We start from the raw sequence: 17,680 nt of genomic DNA on the forward strand, positions 1-17,680 counted from the left end.
GGGTGGAGTAGAGGATTGGAACGGGCCCGCCCACAGGACGAGAGAGAACAGCGGAGATGCGGGAGTAGCAGCGCGGGAGAGGCGAGGAGGAAAAAGTTCCTCACAGGCTGAACTAAATTCACTAATAATCAGTATTAATTAAACTAACCGGTAATTTTAAGGACACTGAAGTCCATACTGAGAGTGTGCTGGTGGATAAAGCTGGGATAATCTCTCTATAAGTAAAGTTCTGTTAGCACTGTTAGCTTAGCCAGCTCAGCTAGCTGTGTTTAGCCTCGTGTATTAGCTGCTCTGCGCTAGCCGTGAACTCTCCGCTGCAGCGCCGCTCCGACAGACTGTTCCCCGGACTGACTCGCGCTCTCTCCGCCTCCACTGAACACCAGGACTATGGAATCAGATTTGTGCCAAAATTATCAAACAAAACTTTTTAAATCGTAAATCAAAAACGAGAATATATATGAGAATAAAACACAATGAAGCAAAAAAATGTCATCTCAAAAGTAAAACTTAGTATCTGTAAGAAAGTAAACCTTACTGAAGCAAAAAAATTCATCTCAAAAGAAAAAAATTATTACTTGCAAAACAATTATTTGCTTACGGGTCTCTCGGATTGTATCTCGCTGATCAGGTTTTTGCTCTCAGATTCAGTTTTGCAGTTACGCTTCCAGCTCTCTCCTTTGCGCTGCCTGACTTTTTGTTTGCGATTCTGGCACAAACGTTTCGCGTGGGCGGGGTTTTCTAGGGGCTGCTCTGTGCTCCGGAAGTTGTTCTGTAAAACGGGCGCGCAATTTTCAGTGTGGGGGACGCTCTGACCGGCGGCGGCAGCAGCGGCGGAGGCGGACATCAGAGCACAACAGATCGATAAAAACGTGTAAGTATTGGCTTTATACTGTTCTCTGTGCTGTACTGGCATTTTTCTGTTAAGTCTGAAGTAAATAGGAGCTCGGCTACATATGTTTTTGTTTGAACTTATCTACAGCCGGATACCTGCATTGTTAACACGATTGCTAAAGCTAGCTAACTTACTGACCTTACCGGGGAGTTAGTTAAGCTGCCGGGGAGAGAGCTGAGGTTAGGGGAGAGCTAGCTAACTTTAGCAGTGGGCTAGCTAACATGCTAACATACAATAGCGGCGAGCTAGCTACCTGGAAGGTCTAAATCAGGGGTCTCAAACCCCTGCTCTAAACGCTGCTCTAAACTGCTGCTGTTAGCTGCTTGGGCTGAAAGATGAACTGTAGAGAGCTGTATTATCCGGTTAGTGGGGTTATTTTATTTCATACACAGAAGAACTTACAAATTTTAAAAACGCTCCAGACTGGCTCAGCTGAGCCCTGTAGCCCGTGGCTGGGCTGCAGCTCTGACTATGCAAAGACTGCGGGCTTGTGGTGCTGCTGCTGCAGCTCCGACTAGTGGTTGGATGAGGAACTGCTAAATCTGAGGAAATGCTAAATCTGTCACAGCTCACAATTTTTGATTTTATATTTATTAAGCCTTATTTCAGTATCGAACGTTTTGATCAAAGTTAATATAACTTGTACTTGATGTAATTTCTATTCACTTGACTAGTTTGGTTCTTGATTGATGGAGTTTTTGGATTTCATAACATGACAAATTAAAAGGATTTATGTTAATAGAGCAACAAGCAACCATTTTTCCATGCAACTGTAATATTTGATTGAATAAATAGTATATTGAGAGTTATTTAACATTAAGGAGTAATTACATTCATTTTATATTACATCTGGTTACATTTTCTTATATTTATAAGTTACATCTGGCCCTCAGAGGACAGCCAATATGCCAATGTGGCCCTTGGCAAAAATGAGTTTGAGACCCCTGGTCTAAATAAATAATATTATAATATTATATATATCATATTATAATATAATAATATTATTATATATAATATTATAATTAATAAATAATTTTAGTCTGCATTTTGCAACTGCGGTTCTGGAACGGTTCAGTTGGAGAATCTGTACACTTATAGTTTTGTTTTTGTGGGTTTTTTTTATTATCAGGCACCACTTTTAAAGATGTAAGGTTAGCCAAATCAGATAATGATGAATGGACATTGAAAATAATTTATAGAGAATATAATATTATCAATAATAATAATAATAATAATAATAATATTATTAATATTATTATAATTATTAGTAGTAGTATTATCAGTAGTAGTAGTAGTAGTAGTAGTAACAGCAGCAGCAGTGGTGTTAGTGGTAGGATTGGTATTATAAACATCGTCACTACAATTTAATTTATCATTTCTCTTTTTTTCCATATGTCCAGGAAGCAGTAAATGAGCGTACACAAATTACATTTTATGTTGAATCTGTTCTGCATCACAATGGCACAAAAATAAATTGAAACTAAATTATTTTCTTTAATAGAAATGATGACTACATGTTGGGGTCTTAAATTATATTTATTGAGGTCTTAAAAAGCATTAAATTTGACTTTTAAAATGCTACAAGATCCCTGTGGAGGCTGAGCGAGATGTTGCTTAATGCGTTGCATTAACATCTTAACTGCTATCATCTTCTCTCTATAGAACAACTGGGAGATCTGAGTAGGACCAGAGACTACCATGCAGTCCCAGGTATGTCTGTTATAAAAAATTAACTCCGTTAACACTCATGAATTCACTGTGTAATACTTGAATGGTGTTCTTTGCGGCATTGGTTTGTCCAATATACTAAATTTCAATTGCAGTTGGTTAGCTACTTAGACAATGCAAAGTTGGATAATGGTGCCAAAAAAAGTTCTTGATAAGTTTTTGTTATAGACTGTTGTCATGGCTCATTTTAACTGAAGTATAATCTGTGATCGAACTAGCGTTTTAGGACAATTTAATGAAAGGTGTTCAGTTGTGAATATACTTTAAGGTTATGGTGTTCTGACTGGCTAAATGTGTACTTGCAGGAACATGTACTTGATGAAATCTTGCAAAGGGTTCAAAGAAGATTCTCCTTGCTTCTTAGAAATGAAACGCTTGATTTGGATTACCTCAAGACTGTTGCTCAGCAGGAACTTTCCTTGGCAACAGTGGCATCACATCACCTGAACGTTCCAGCAGAACTCATAAACAGTCTACAGGAGTTGATCAACATCCTTAGTTTTCCTGTTGATGCTACTGATGAAGTATCAGTAGTAAATGAGTTAGATGTTTTTACTGCTACTGTGGGCAAGCTGGGACGGCCACGCCTAGAAATTGATAGTGGGGATCTTCAAAGCCTCCTTTCCACTGAACTTCCTTTAGAATATTTAGGCAGGATGTATGGTGTTTCACGAAGAACATTAAACAGGCGGATGAAAGAACATGGCCTCTCTGTTCGTGGATACTATTCAAAAATGTCTGATGATGAACTTGATCATGTTGTGAGATCAATAAAATCAAGAATGCCCCATGCTGGGTATAGACTGGTGAAAGGTGAGCTATTGGCTAGAGGACATCGTGTACAGTGGCATAGGGTGAAGGCTACAATGCACCGTGTGGACGGAGCAGGAGTTTTAGCCAGGATGATACAACTTGGATGTGTAGCCCGCAGAAGCTACTGTGTTCCTGCACCTTTGTCTTTGGTTCATGTAGACACCAACCATAAATTAATCAGGTGGGAATTTCTTTTTATGGTCTCTTCTTTCTTTTATGTGATTTTTATGGCCTGTGTGAACAATCTTTATTTTTTTGTGGACCAGTCACGCTAAAAGTACTTTCGTCTCTTTAGATTCAATATTGTAATATTTGGTGGGATTGATGGTTTCTCAAGAAAGGTATGTCAAATATGTATAATGAGAGAATCCTAAAAGATTGTGTTACAATGGTGAGAGTGGATGATCTAGAATTCCCCCAACCCTTTTTTTTTTTTTTTTTTTTTAACTTAGATCCTATATCTTGATGCTGCTGCCAACAACAAAGCCTCAACCGCATTCTCCTTCTTCTTGGATGGTGTCTGCAAACATGGATGGCCCTCAAGGTAGGATGCACTGCAAACATCCCATTATTCTTTGTTCAATTGGACAGCCTATTTCTGTATTTAAACATCTGGATCTGAAATTCTGAAATATGAAGATAATCTAAGTTATATGTATAAATGTATAGAAATTAAATTTCTTTTAAAATGCATTTTTTCTTTAAATCTTCTTCATCCAACACAGATAAATACATGACTGCTTACTTTTATTATTATTATAATTTTTTTTTTTTTTTTTTTTTTTTTAGAGTACGTGGTGACCAGGGGGTGGAAAATGTTGACATTGCTCGTTGCATGTTCTCTGTCAGGGGAACTGGACGTGGTAGCTTCATTGCTGGTAAAAGTGTCCACAATCAAAGGTAAAAAGCATCTTTGTCTGTTATATAGCAGACCCTGACGTGTATTTGCATTAAAATGTTGCATGCTTGGACATGTGATTGTATATACTAAATGTATTTTAATTAATGCTTATAATTAGGATTGAGAGGCTGTGGCGTGATGTGTGGTCAGCTGTCACCTGTAACTACTATGATGTGCTTCACACAATGGAAGACGAGCAATTGATTGACCTGTCTGATGAAATGCACCTTTTTTGTGTGCATTACGTGTTTCTCCCACGGTTGAAGTCTGACCTGAAGTGCTTCCTGGGTAGCTGGAACAAGCACCCTATCAGAACCGAAGGAAACTTGTCTCCAGAGCAGCTGTGGTGTATTGGTATGCTCCAAACACCAGTGGATGAGCCAGATGTAGAGGTACACTTGACTCACATTCTCTTTCCTAAATGTTTTATTTATATATTAGTCTAGATGGACAGAGGGGTTTACGAGCACATAGTGGATTTTTTTTTCGCCACCTGTTTTTTCTTAATCTTTGAAGTGTCTATTTTAAGATTCTGACAGGTAACAGGATGAAATATTGTCCCATGACATTTATTTTTAACCCTTTAATGCATCTATGCCAATTCTGAAATGGAAAAAAAAATATGAAGAAATTGGCATAGCTCCTTGAGTTAACAACATATACAGACAAATGAGCACACTTTTCCATACAATTCTGGGCCAAGGAATTTAATGGAATGGTTATTTTTATGTTTTTTACACATTTTGACTTAATTCTGGGACAAAAACATAAAAAATTAGCAAAAAATGTTAATTTGCCTGTATGTTTTCACATTATACTAAAAGCCTGTGCGTTAAATAAAAACAACTTGGGATTTTTCTTAATCCATTAAGTGTCTACTTTAAGATTCTGACAGGTAACAGGACAAAAAAATGTCCTGTGGGGCTTATTTTTAACCCTTTACTACATCTATCCCAATTTCGAACCTGAAAAAATAATGAAGAAATTGGCATAGCTCCTTGAGTTAAAAACCTATACAGACAAATGAGTACACTTTTCCATACAATTCTGGGCCAAGGAATTCAATAGAATGGTTATTTTTTTGACACATTTTGACTGTTCTGGGACAAAAAGTTAAAATAAAATAGCAGAAAATGTTAAGGTCGCCTGTAAGTTTTCACATTATACATTATATTCACATTATGAAAAGTCCTTAGATCCTGACAGGTGCCAGGATGAAAAGTGTAATTAGCTGCAGAACTAATTGATGATGAAATCCAACAATGTACTAAATATAAAGTACTAGTGTAGTGGGGTACTAATCATTTTAATCCTCATTATCACCACTGAAGAGATCATCAAGGTCTATCTTTTCAATCTCTGTCCCTTCCTCCTGATCACCTGTCCCCTCTCCAATCAATTCTGTCTCTTCTACTCCTGCAAAAATGTCAACAAGAGAAGGAGGGAAGACTGGCAAGACCGGCTCCAACACCACTTCTTCCATTGTCTTCTCCCAACCCATGCCCTAATCGTAAGGGTTTGGCCTTTCAGATTTCGGCTGATCTGTCCTTTTTTTTTTTTAGCAGTAGTTTAGCACCCTGTAGTTTACTCTGTCTACTTTGAAACTTGCATCCAGGGCTCTGTTAACACCCACCATCTTATGCAGCATCTTAGTTCTCACAGCATCAATGGAGGTCAGTTGATGTATGGACATACATAACATTATCTCCTGTTGGAGCTCATTGCTGACCTGCCACAATGTACCAAGCTGGCTTAGGGCATGGGTTGGGAGAAGACAATGGAAGAGGGGTGTTGGAGCCGGTCTGGTCAGTTTGCCCCATCTTCCCTCCTTCTCTTGTTGACATTTTTGCAGGAGCAGAAGAGACAGAATTGATTGGAGAGGGGACAGATGATCAGGAGGAAGGGACAGAGATTGAAAAGATAGACCTTGATGATCTCTTCAGTGGTGATAATGAGGATTAAAGTGATTAGTACCCCACTACACTAGTACTTTATATTTAGTACATTGTTGGAATTTATCATCAATTAGTTCTGCAGCTAATTACACTTCATCCTGGCACCTGTCAGGATCTAAGGACTTTTCATAATGTGAATATAATGTGAAAACTTACAGGCTACCTTAACATTTTCTGTTATTTTATTTTGACTTTTTGTCCCAGAATTGAGTCAAAATGTGTCAAAAACTTAAAAATAACAATTCTATTGAATTCCTTGACCCAGAATTGTATGGAAAAGTGTGCTCATTTGTCTGTATAGGTTTTTAACTGAAGGAGCTATGCCAATTTCTTCATCCTTTTATAGGTTTGGATTTGAGATAGGTGTAGTAAAGGGTTAAAAATAAGCCCCACATGACAATTTTTTGCCCTGTTACCTGTCATAATCTTAAAGTAGACACTTTAAGGATTAAGAAAAATCTCAAGATGTTTTTATTTAGTGCACAGGATTTTAGTATAATGTGAAAACATACAGGCAAAATTTATTTATTCTGTTATTTATATTTTGTTGTATCAGAATTGAGACAAAATGTGTCAAACTTAAAAATAACCATTTTATGGAATTCCTTAGTCCATAATTGTATGGAAAAGTGTGCTCATTTGTCTGTATAGGTTGTTAACTCAAGGAGCTATGCCAATTTCTTCATAATTTTTTCAGGTTCGAAATTGGGATAGATGTAGTAAAGGGTTAAAAATAAGCCCCACAGGACATTTTTTGTCCTGTTACCTGTCATAATCTCAAAGTAGACACTTCTTGGGAGTTTTCTTAATCCATGATGTTTTTATTTAACGCACAGGCTTTTAGTATAATGTGAAAACATACAAGCAAATTAACATTTTTTGCTATTTTTTTATGTTTTTGTCCCAGAATTAAGTCAAAATGTGTAAAAAAACATAAAAATAACCATTCCATTAAATTCCTTGGCCCAGAATTGTATGGAAAAGTGTGCTCATTTGTCTGTATATGTTGTTAACTCAAGGAGCTATGCCAATTTCTTTCTTCAGAATTGGCATAGATGCATTAAAGGGTTAAAAATAAATGTCATGGGACAATATTTCATCCTGTTACCTGTCAGAATCTTAAAATAGACACTTCAAAGATTAAGAAAAAACAGGTGGGGAAAAAAAAATCCACTATGTGCTCGTAAACCCCTCTGTCCATCTAGACTATATCTATATATAGGTCTTTGTGTAACTGTCAAATACAGTTCATTGTTATATATGTGAACAAACACAAAGGAAAATATCACAATTATCAAATATTTTGTTCATGTACATGAATTGTACAAGAAATGTATTTTATTATTGTGAAGTTTTGCTGCAAGTTGTCTTCAAAAGGAACAAGGGGAGATACTGTACATTTTATTTTAACTTTTAGTTGCACATTTAATTTGTATTTAGAAAAAATGTCTAAGCTTCATGAAGTTGCAGTAGCATAATATTTAACTTAACATGAATTCATTAGCAGAGGATTTCCAATAGAAAATGGTGGGAAAAGTATCAAATTATAATGTGGGTTGATTCTGGCTCCCATCTTTGGTTTGTCTGACCAGTATTAGTTTAAGTTACCAATTCTATCTTTTAGCCAATGGAGAATCCTGTGGAGTCCTGCACCGACGCTGAAGTGGATGGTGGAGTGGTGGTGTCCGAGATCCCTTGCCCACTGTCAGACCAGAAACATGCTGTCCTTCAGGGATTAATAAATCCATTGACCTCAACCTTGTCTCATAAGGAGCTCTATATTCAGACTCTTAATCTGGTACAATTACTTTTATAAGACACAAGGAGAGCAACAAACATGACAGAGTGGTGCTTGAAAGTTTGTGTAAATGTTATTTGTATAGACATTAAAGAATCTGTTCTGCTTGACATGTTTAGCTGCAAGCGTGTGATGAAAGTTTGCAAATGATTGAAACCAATCAGCTTGAATTTTTAGTTATGCCCTTGAACTTGTAAAAATGCTAAAAGAAATGGCAAAAGTAATAAATATACTTCTTTTTATTTGAGTGGAAGTAAGATGTTCATTAATAATGTATTACAAAACACTAACAGCTTGAAAAAGTTTACATTTAAGTAAACACAACATCTGTAGACACCCCTTGTTATGAATACATTTAGATAATTTAAGTGGCACCCATTGCTGACAGTGGTATAAATACATAAAAGGTTGTCTGTCCTAGAATAGAACTCTGGAATAGGACAAACTTTTTGGCATCATGGCTATAGGGGTATAAAGTCCACAAGTGTGGAATGATGGTGCTCCACCCACTACTTTTGAAATGATGTAGTGCCACACAACATCCTAAGCTTATAAGAAAGAAAAACAATGAACAAGCACATGTTTCAATCCCTTTGTCTATGTTGTGTACTAAAACTAACACTGAGTAATAATGCTAAAATGGTGTAATTTAAAAAGGTGTAAGGAAAGAATTCATAACTATAAAACAGTTTGAATAATGAAAATACTCATTACAGAACTGAGATTAGATCCTATAAAACCCTGCACCACATTTGATTGCTGCGGTCATATTTTCTTTAAATTCAGAGTAATGCACACAATGTGCCGTGGGAAAAGTGATTGATTGTGCACATGCACTAACAAGTGGAAAACAAATGGTGTGGTTTGGTATCCGTTCCATACAAGTGTGGTCAAAGTGGACTTTGATCTTGAAGTTTTCTCTTTCTGAAAGTAGTAGATGCCTGTGTGACTGTCCAGTTAACCACTGCAGCACACGTGGGACAGAAAGCGCATCAGCAGCATCATCTTCAGTTGTTCCATCTATGCAAATTCAAAATGAGACACTGTCAAAATAGCTGAATACAACAGGCCACACAAAAAAAATAATTACTTTGCAAAATCCAGGCTACAAAATTAAATAAGATCTTGCTCACAGTAACTGGAAGAAATATGTATACAGTTACAAATGGAAACTATCAGCAAATCAATACACAAGTTTTGCAGTAAACAAAAAGTTTTTCTGTCCTATGGCCACATGTTGGCATTTTCTCAGTCAGATTTATGAGGTGGAGTCACCTGAAACGGCTTTCAGTTAACAGCTGTGCTGAACTAATCAAGAGTTAATTACTTGAATGTCTTGCCTCTTAAAGTGTTTGAGAGCATCAGTTGTAAAGAGGTAGAGTTGGTATACAGTAAATAGCTCTATTTGAGTAATGTTCTAATCCATATTACGGAAAGAACTACTCACCTAAGTAAAGAAAAACAACACTACCGTATTACTTTAAGAATTGAAGGTCAGGAATTTTAAGAACTTTGAAAGTATCCTTAAGTGCAGTCGCAAACACCATTAAAAATGTTATGATGAAACTGGCTCATCAGGACTGCTCCAGGAGGGGAAACCAAGAGTTTTCTCTGTTGTGCAGGTTAAGTTCATCAGAGTTACCAGCCTCAGAAATCGCAAGTTAACAGCTCCCCAGATAAGAACAACAAAAAAAGCCCTAAAACATATTTTGCTTTGTTTAATACTTTTAAAGTTACTACTTAATTCTCTGTGTTGCTTCATAGTGTGGATCACTTCAGTATTTATTTACAAATGTACATAGTTCAAATTTTAAGGCCTGCTAAGGACCAGATGTTTATAATGTTCTGATGCATGAAATTTAATTTAAAAAGGTGTCTTTTTTCCTTATGCCTTCAAGTACTGTCTTCAACAGCCTTACCCTCAAGCTCTTGCAGGAAATCCTGAAAGTTATTTAGAATTTGTGTCTCTCTTGCATGCTTCTGTGAACCGCTTTCGCTCATAGTTGGGGCCAAATTCGACACAATGTAGTTAGAGTCCACCTGAGAAACACATCAAGAAAAAAATAGAAAATAATTGTCCAAAATAATAACAAACTAATTTTTACCCCTAATTCAAGAGATCACGGTAGATTACCTTATCATCATCACCAGCTACAAAGAAGCCACGGCAAAGCTCTCTGTTCCTTTCCATCACCCCAATAAAGCCATAGAGTTGTAGTCCTTCACGAAGTTGCCTAAGCATGGTTGTTCGTCTTACAGCCGAGTGCAGGAGAATTGCTCTTCATCAAATTAAAACAAAAATATACATCATGCACAGGGTCCCTATATAAATGGCAAGTAAACTCTAGAGCAAGTTACATATGAAAGTTATAAAAACAACTGATTTTTTTTACCTACATTACATTTACTTTTGTAACATTAGATAGATACTTTATTTATCTCAAAGGAAATTTACATTACATTACTTTAATAATTTAATACAAGTTTCTGATCCCAAACCACAATTTAAAAGTTCATTGAATTTCATTAAAAACATTAATATGGCACAATAAAAACTATAAGCTACTTTTAACTGTATTCACAAAATTCATACCTTGTTATACTGTCTCTGCTGCCCTCGTTTATAGGTCCAGTGTAGCCACAGTTGAGAATTTGTTCTGTGCATGATGACAAGTCTGATGTTTCTTCAACCTGAACAAAATTATGACCATAATTAATGACCAATAATCAAAGCCCAAATCAAAGTTTAAGGGACAGAGTCACATGCAGATGTAGTAATTAATACACCATAAATTAACCAAACCACAACCAGAACAAAGCAGACATGCTATGCTGAGGCAAAACAGTGAAACACACCATCTTGATGAGTGATGAGAGCTCCAGGTCATGTATATGGTCTCTGGAAACATTTTCTAGGTTTCCAGTCAAAAGGAAATTGTAGCACCATTCTTGTAAAAACTTTGGTGCTGGGCCACCCTGTGCGAGGCTTACTGCAAATATTTCCCCAGCAACTCTGGAATGACAGCAAAAAAACAATACAATCTATGTGTGCATGTAGTACAGATTAAAATGGTAATTACCGGGGTCAAACTTTTCAGTTATCAGTGTTTTTGTGGTATTCTTATAATGTACTGAAGAGTACATACTGTTGAATTGATACTGAAACACAAACTAAATTTACTTTACACTGAATGACATGTTTGAAAATTTGTGTCTAAAACTGCATGTGTTTATGCAAAACTTTCAGGACTAAAAAGTGTAGTGTCTTGCATGGCTGTGTTCGAGAGACTACTGTTAACGGGCAATAATCAAAAACAGTTTTAATGATTACAGTAATACTACAGTCATGAATTTGACCAGGATCTGCAGCATGCATAATCATGTAACTGAAAGGCTATTAAGTGAGAAACGCACCGAAAGAGGCCATTGTCCAGGTCATTTAGAGAGTACTTGGGCATTTTTCCCTTGCCATCCTCTCCCTCAAACAGACGCATTTCTATGCCGGCAATCATCTCTAAGAAAATGATAGAATTAAAATATATCAAATAATGATATTGCTACAACGTATTTGATGACAAACACTGAGGAAACTTTTTACATTTATCTGTGAGGAATGACAAACGTAATTATCCTGACCTGTCAGAAATTCTTTCCGCAAAGCACCACTGTCAACCCCAGGTTCTCCTATGAATGTCACCTTCAAGGGGTTGACTGGCGAGCTGTACTTCTGGCGCTGCCACAGCATCAGACCACGTTCCAGTAGATTCATTCTAGACACACAGATGGCGAACTCTTTGCTGGGGTCAACCTGAGTTGCCAGCCATCGCAGGACATCCTCCTCACTGTTAAAATTATTACATTTATCATAAGTGAAATAATGAATGCATATAAAAAAAAAACAGACAACAGGAAAAGCACTTCATTCCAGATAACATATAGATATAAATATATGAACAAATGTACCTTAAAAATGTATTTTGTGGTTCCTTCAATTCAGTAGGACTGCCATCCAGAAAAGGCACAGGACTGGGGAGAGAAAAAAAAAAACATTAACATGCACATTAAAAGACTGTCAATGACCCATTTAAAAGCAAGTGATTATATTAATGTTATTTAAAATTGTTAATTTTAAATTAAAATCTATACATAAATTACATTTATTTAAATTGTATTGATAGTCAGCAGATTTTTGCTTGATCAATTAAACAAATTAACACTGACCATGATGCCATTATAGATTTTGCCAAAAAAAGATAATAAAAATCCAAAATATAAAGCGTAAAACATAAGACTTTGTTGGCTGTGAATTTAATTTGTCTCAACAATTCATTTACCCTCCACTTATATGCATCTGCATTTATGTACAATTAACCAACACTGACAATTGATAAATAGATGGATTCTCTATAATGCTGCACATGAAGCAAAATATGTTTTAATCCACCTCCATCCCAACATATCATAACACTTAAAATGCACAATGATACCTGTCCATGTTCCTCTCCCAGTCCCCACAGACACTGGCATGTAGTTCAAGATCTTCTGCTGGATAGTGTTTCTGGCATATGGGGCAGGAATTATCTGATGGCTAAAACAAAAAGACAGAATTAATTATAGAATACGGAAAACATTCTAAATAAGCTTTGTTTAGTGTTTAGACCCTATAGGAAAAGGAACTTACATTCTTTTCAGAAGTGGGCACCTCAGTTATCTAAACAAACACAAGAACATTTTTTTATGTAACTTTCCATTTCCATAGAGTTATTCACATGCAACATTAACATTATTATATACACTTTTTACCTCTGGTTCAGAATCTGAAAGTGTGTCATATTCCAGTGCTTTACACTGCTTCACATGGAGTGCAAGGAGCTGCAAAGGCAAAATTTTAAGACACATTTTGCATTCAGCCTTTGGCATGCGTGAAAATTCCTGAGAATCACAGGGAAGAGGCCGTAAATCAAATTCCTCTTGTAATGGGACAATGTACAGCATGGTTTTCCCCCCTCCAGAGGCACTTTTAATTATGCTTCCTGTGTAACCCTCAGATTCAGGAGGTACTACAGATAGAGGTCGTTTTCCATTTCCACCTGTTGATAAATTGCAAGAAATACAGGAAATGTTTTAATTAGAACTATTAACCTATAATTCTATTACAATATGCAAAAAGCAAACAAACAAAAAACATTTACCAGCTGCTTTGTACAACAGCCACCCTCCAGTGATTTTTTCCATTTTTGGATACGTCATTTTAAACAAGTCAGAGACCTAAAATTAATAATAAAAAAAAATTTAAACAATTTCCTACATTTTTGGGAGAGTTGTTTGTGAGTTGTTTGTTAAGAGGGAAAGTCTGAAAAATAAAGACAAATCACCTCTGAATGAATCATGTCTTTAGGCATGAAAAGGGTTCTTTTCCCCATCCCAGCCTGCATGTGCTCCAGGTCCTGAACTGGTGAGGGTGTTGTCTCACAGCTTTTGTGAACAAGGAAAACTGTAAAATTAAATGGCTTCCATTCTTTGGCCACCTTTGATGGTTTATTCAAGCTTACTGCACATCGCTTTGACCCCCGTCTAAAAAATCCAGGAAAACACCTAAAATAAATAAATAGTACTTATTTTACTAATAACATCAAACAAGTTGTGTATAGCGTGTTACAATAATAAACAATAATTATACATACGTTTATAATTACTTAAAGTTCAATGGTCAATGGGGTTATATGTGTTTATTACTCAAAATTTCTAAACCTGGCCATTTCCTGATCCATGCTTGGATGCTTCCCGGAATTCTGTTCCTTGTTGTTATCTGTGCTGGCCTTGCCCAGTGACTGGTTCAAAATTGAAAGTATGTTCTGTACAGATGCTGCAGCAGCCTCAGTAACAGGTGTAGAACCTTGCTGCAAAGTCAAGATGAATAAGTTTAGCAGAACATTACATTTTATGTGTATATACACTAGTGTCATCAACAACTTAGCAGTGCCACAAGTTGATGCCACCATGCTACACTGCACTCAAAGTAATTCATGATAAAGGAGGCTTGTATTTATATATAAAAACTTAAGTACATTTCTGTATTTTACATCCCAAAACATTACTTCACATGTTAAATTAAATTGAGTTTCTTGTTGTGAAAAATTACGTTATGTACAAAAATAAATTTACTCAATTCTGAACAGTGTTTGTAGCTGCACAAGTTCGCCAGTATCCTTAAAATTATATACAATCATCTAATTCTCAGCAGATATCTAGATAGTTAGTTGTTTCTTGAATGGTGCAGTAGTTTCGTAGGCTGCTGCCACATTTAAGGCAGAATGGAAGAATGAAATGATAAAACTGTTATTATAAAATATGTTTCAGAATCAGTAAACCAATTAAGAGTGTTATGGTCTTTCTGCATTTAATGCATTTGTTACATTAAAAAAAAAAAAAAAAAAAAAAAAAAAGTAATGTACTGTGCTACTAAAACCATGGCTCAGAAACACTATTCGAGGGATAAGGAAACTTATCAAGAACTTTTTTTGGCACCATTATCCAACTTTGCATTGTCTAAGTAGCTAACCAACTGCAATTGAAATTTAGTATATTGGACAAACCAATGCCGCAAAGAACACCATTCAAGTATTACACAGTGAATTCATGAGTGTTAACGGAGTTAATTTTTTATAACAGACATACCTGGGACTGCATGGTAGTCTCTGGTCCTACTCAGATCTCCCAGTTGTTCTATAGAGAGAAGATGATAGCAGTTAAGATGTTAATGCAACGCATTAAGCAACATCTCGCTCAGCCTCCACAGGGATCTTGTAGCATTTTAAAAGTCAAATTTAATGCTTTTTAAGACCTCAATAAATATAATTTAAAACCCCAACATGTAGTCATCATTTCTATTAAAGAAAATAATTTAGTTTCAATTTATTTTTGTGCCATTGTGATGCAGAACAGATTCAACATAAAATGTAATTTGTGTACGCTCATTTACTGCTTCCTGGACATATGGAAAAAAAGAGAAATGATAAATTAAATTGTAGTGACGATGTTTATAATACCAATCCTACCACTAACACCACTGCTGCTGCTGTTACTACTACTACTACTACTACTGATAATACTACTACTAATAATTATAATAATATTAATAATATTATTATTATTATTATTGATAATATTATATTCTCTATAAATTATTTTCAATGTCCATTCATCATTATCTGATTTGGCTAACCTTACATCTTTAAAAGTGGTGCCTGATAATAAAAAAACCCACAAAAACAAAACTATAAGTGTACAGATTCTCCAACTGAACCGTTCCAGAACCGCAGTTGCAAAATGCAGACTAAAATTATTTATTAATTATAATATTATATATAATAATATTATTATATTATAATATGATATATATAATATTATAATATTATTTATTTAGACCAGGGGTCTCAAACTCATTTTTGCCAAGGGCCACATTGGCATATTGGCTGTCCTCTGAGGGCCAGATGTAACTTATAAATATATGAAAATGTAACCAGATGTAATATAAAATGAATGTAATTACTCCTTAATGTTAAATAACTCTCAATATATTATTTATTCAATCAAATATTACAGTTGCATGGAAAAATGGTTGCTTGTTGCTCTATTAACATAAATCCTTTTAATTTGTCATGTTATGAAATCCAAAAACTCCATCAATCAAGAACCAAACTAGTCAAGTGAATAGAAATTACATCAAGTACAAGTTATATTAACTTTGATCAAAACGTTTGATACTGAAATAAGGCTTTATAAATATAAAATCAAAAATTGTGAGCTGTGACAGATTTAGCATTTCCTCAGATTTAGCAGTTCCTCATCCAACCACTAGTCGGAGCTGCAGCAGCAGCACCACAAGCCCGCAGTCTTTGCTTAGTCAGAGCTGCAGCCCAGCCACGGGCTACAGGACTCAGCTGAGCCAGTCTGGAGCATTTTTAAAATTTTTAAGTTCTTCTGTGTATGAAACAAAATAACCTCACTAACCGGATAATACAGCTCTCTACAGTTCATCTTTCAGCCCAAGCAGCTAACAGCAGCAGTTTAGAGCAGCCGTCACGGAGTCACTGCTCGGATTACATTATAAACGCGCTGCTAACCTCAGGATGTTTATAACTACGGAGTTTAGTGGACACACCACGGCTGCAAGGTTAGACTGTTGAAGGCTACTGGAGACTATTAAAGCAGGCAACGCAGCGTAAGCAAAAAAACAAAAACCACACACACACACACACACACACCAAAATACAAGTTAAGATAAAATATGAAAACGAACATAATAAAGCATAAATAATTAAATTGGATTGCGGGCCAGATGTATGTTTATTTTGTTAACCCGTGAGGGGCCGTATGAAACCGCGTCGCGGGCCGGTACTTTGAGACCCCTGATTTAGACCTTCCAGGTAGCTAGCTCGCCGCTATTGTATGTTAGCATGTTAGCTAGCCCACTGCTAAAGTTAGCTAGCTCTCCCCTAACCTCAGCTCTCTCCCCGGCAGCTTAACTAACTCCCCGGTAAGGTCAGTAAGTTAGCTAGCTTTAGCAATCGTGTTAACAATGCAGGTATCCGGCTGTAGATAAGTTCAAACAAAAACATATGTAGCCGAGCTCCTATTTACTTCAGACTTAACAGAAAAATGCCAGTACAGCACAGAGAACAGTATAAAGCCAATACTTACACGTTTTTATCGATCTGTTGTGCTCTGATGTCCGCCTCCGCCGCTGCTGCCGCCGCCGGTCAGAGCGTCCCCCACACTGAAAATTGCGCGCCCGTTTTACAGAACAACTTCCGGAGCACAGAGCTGCCGCTCAATACCCAATTAGCCAATGGGGACAGCCCCTAGAAAACCCCGCCCACGCGAAACGTTTGTGCCAGAATCGCAAACAAAAAGTCAGGCAGCGCAAAGGAGAGAGCTGGAAGCGTAACTGCAAAACTGAATCTGAGAGCAAAAACCTGATCAGCGAGATACAATCCGAGAGACCCGTAAGCAAATAATTGTTTTGCAAGTAATAATTTTTTTCTTTTGAGATGAATTTTTTTGCTTCAGTAAGGTTTACTTTCTTACAGATACTAAGTTTTACTTTTGAGATGACATTTTTTTTGCTTCATTGTGTTTTATTCTCATATATATTCTCGTTTTTGATTTACGATTTAAAAAGTTTTGTTTGATAATTTTGGCACAAATCTGATTCCATAGCAACCCAAACAAAACTCAGAGTGAGGGACTTCCAAAGGATCCATGCACAGATAAAGGCGCGCCTGAAGGATCTACAGAAGGACGTCACTGTACATAGCAGAGGAAGGCAGTTAAGACATAGGACACAAACTCATTAAGTTATCTGAAAAACTTCTCTGTATTAAAGGTCCGTTACTTGCAAGATCTGGCCGTTAGCGCCTGGTCGTCAAGTTCAGCCGGTTGTTAGTCAAACTGTATGTGTAAGAAAGAAATGAACTCCTTGTGAGTGGAAGTCGTTCCCAGAGCTCTGTTTTAATAAAGTGTTAATTGCTGAAGATGAAGTATCCTGTCTCTCTGTAACTTATCTCTACTTCAGGATTCCATCAAAGAAG

At 36.4% G+C, this 17,680-nt stretch overlaps 3 protein-coding genes and 1 long non-coding RNA gene across 11 annotated transcripts in view; 3 read left to right on the top strand and 1 right to left on the bottom strand.

Moving 5' to 3' along the window:
- Positions 1–2,031, top strand: part of LOC125801243 (zinc finger protein 484-like) — a 111,033-nt gene extending 109,002 nt beyond the window's left edge. Inside the window, exon 2 of the mRNA XM_049477663.1 lies at positions 1,212–2,031. The gene's annotated coding sequence lies outside the window, so the exon portion shown is untranslated. The remainder of the gene's footprint in view (positions 1–1,211) is intronic.
- LOC125801101 (NACHT, LRR and PYD domains-containing protein 12-like) overlaps positions 1–17,680 on the top strand; it is a 431,224-nt gene that overhangs the window by 278,125 nt on the left and 135,419 nt on the right. The gene's annotated exons all lie outside the window — the stretch shown is intronic.
- On the top strand, positions 3,540–8,329 carry LOC111196153 (uncharacterized). Its single transcript, XR_007438748.1, has 6 exons — positions 3,540–3,614; positions 3,729–3,774; positions 3,886–3,977; positions 4,223–4,333; positions 4,601–4,726; positions 7,914–8,329. It is a non-coding gene; the product is annotated as an uncharacterized LOC111196153 (long non-coding RNA).
- Positions 8,382–14,080, bottom strand: LOC125801125 (uncharacterized). Its single transcript, XM_049477259.1, has 14 exons — positions 13,839–14,080; positions 13,463–13,682; positions 13,280–13,355; positions 12,891–13,177; positions 12,769–12,798; positions 12,575–12,675; positions 12,051–12,113; positions 11,724–11,929; positions 11,502–11,601; positions 10,944–11,100; positions 10,681–10,778; positions 10,222–10,366; positions 10,007–10,127; positions 8,382–9,107 (listed from the first exon to the last, which is right to left on the bottom strand). The coding sequence occupies exons 1-14, from the start codon at positions 14,051–14,053 to the stop codon at positions 8,812–8,814; spliced, it is 2,115 nt and encodes a 704-aa protein (XP_049333216.1). The 5' UTR covers positions 14,054–14,080; the 3' UTR covers positions 8,382–8,811.

The sequence above is a fragment of the Astyanax mexicanus genome, chromosome 4 (assembly GCF_023375975.1).
Source record: "Astyanax mexicanus isolate ESR-SI-001 chromosome 4, AstMex3_surface, whole genome shotgun sequence".
Taxonomy (NCBI): Eukaryota; Metazoa; Chordata; class Actinopteri; order Characiformes; family Acestrorhamphidae; genus Astyanax; species Astyanax mexicanus.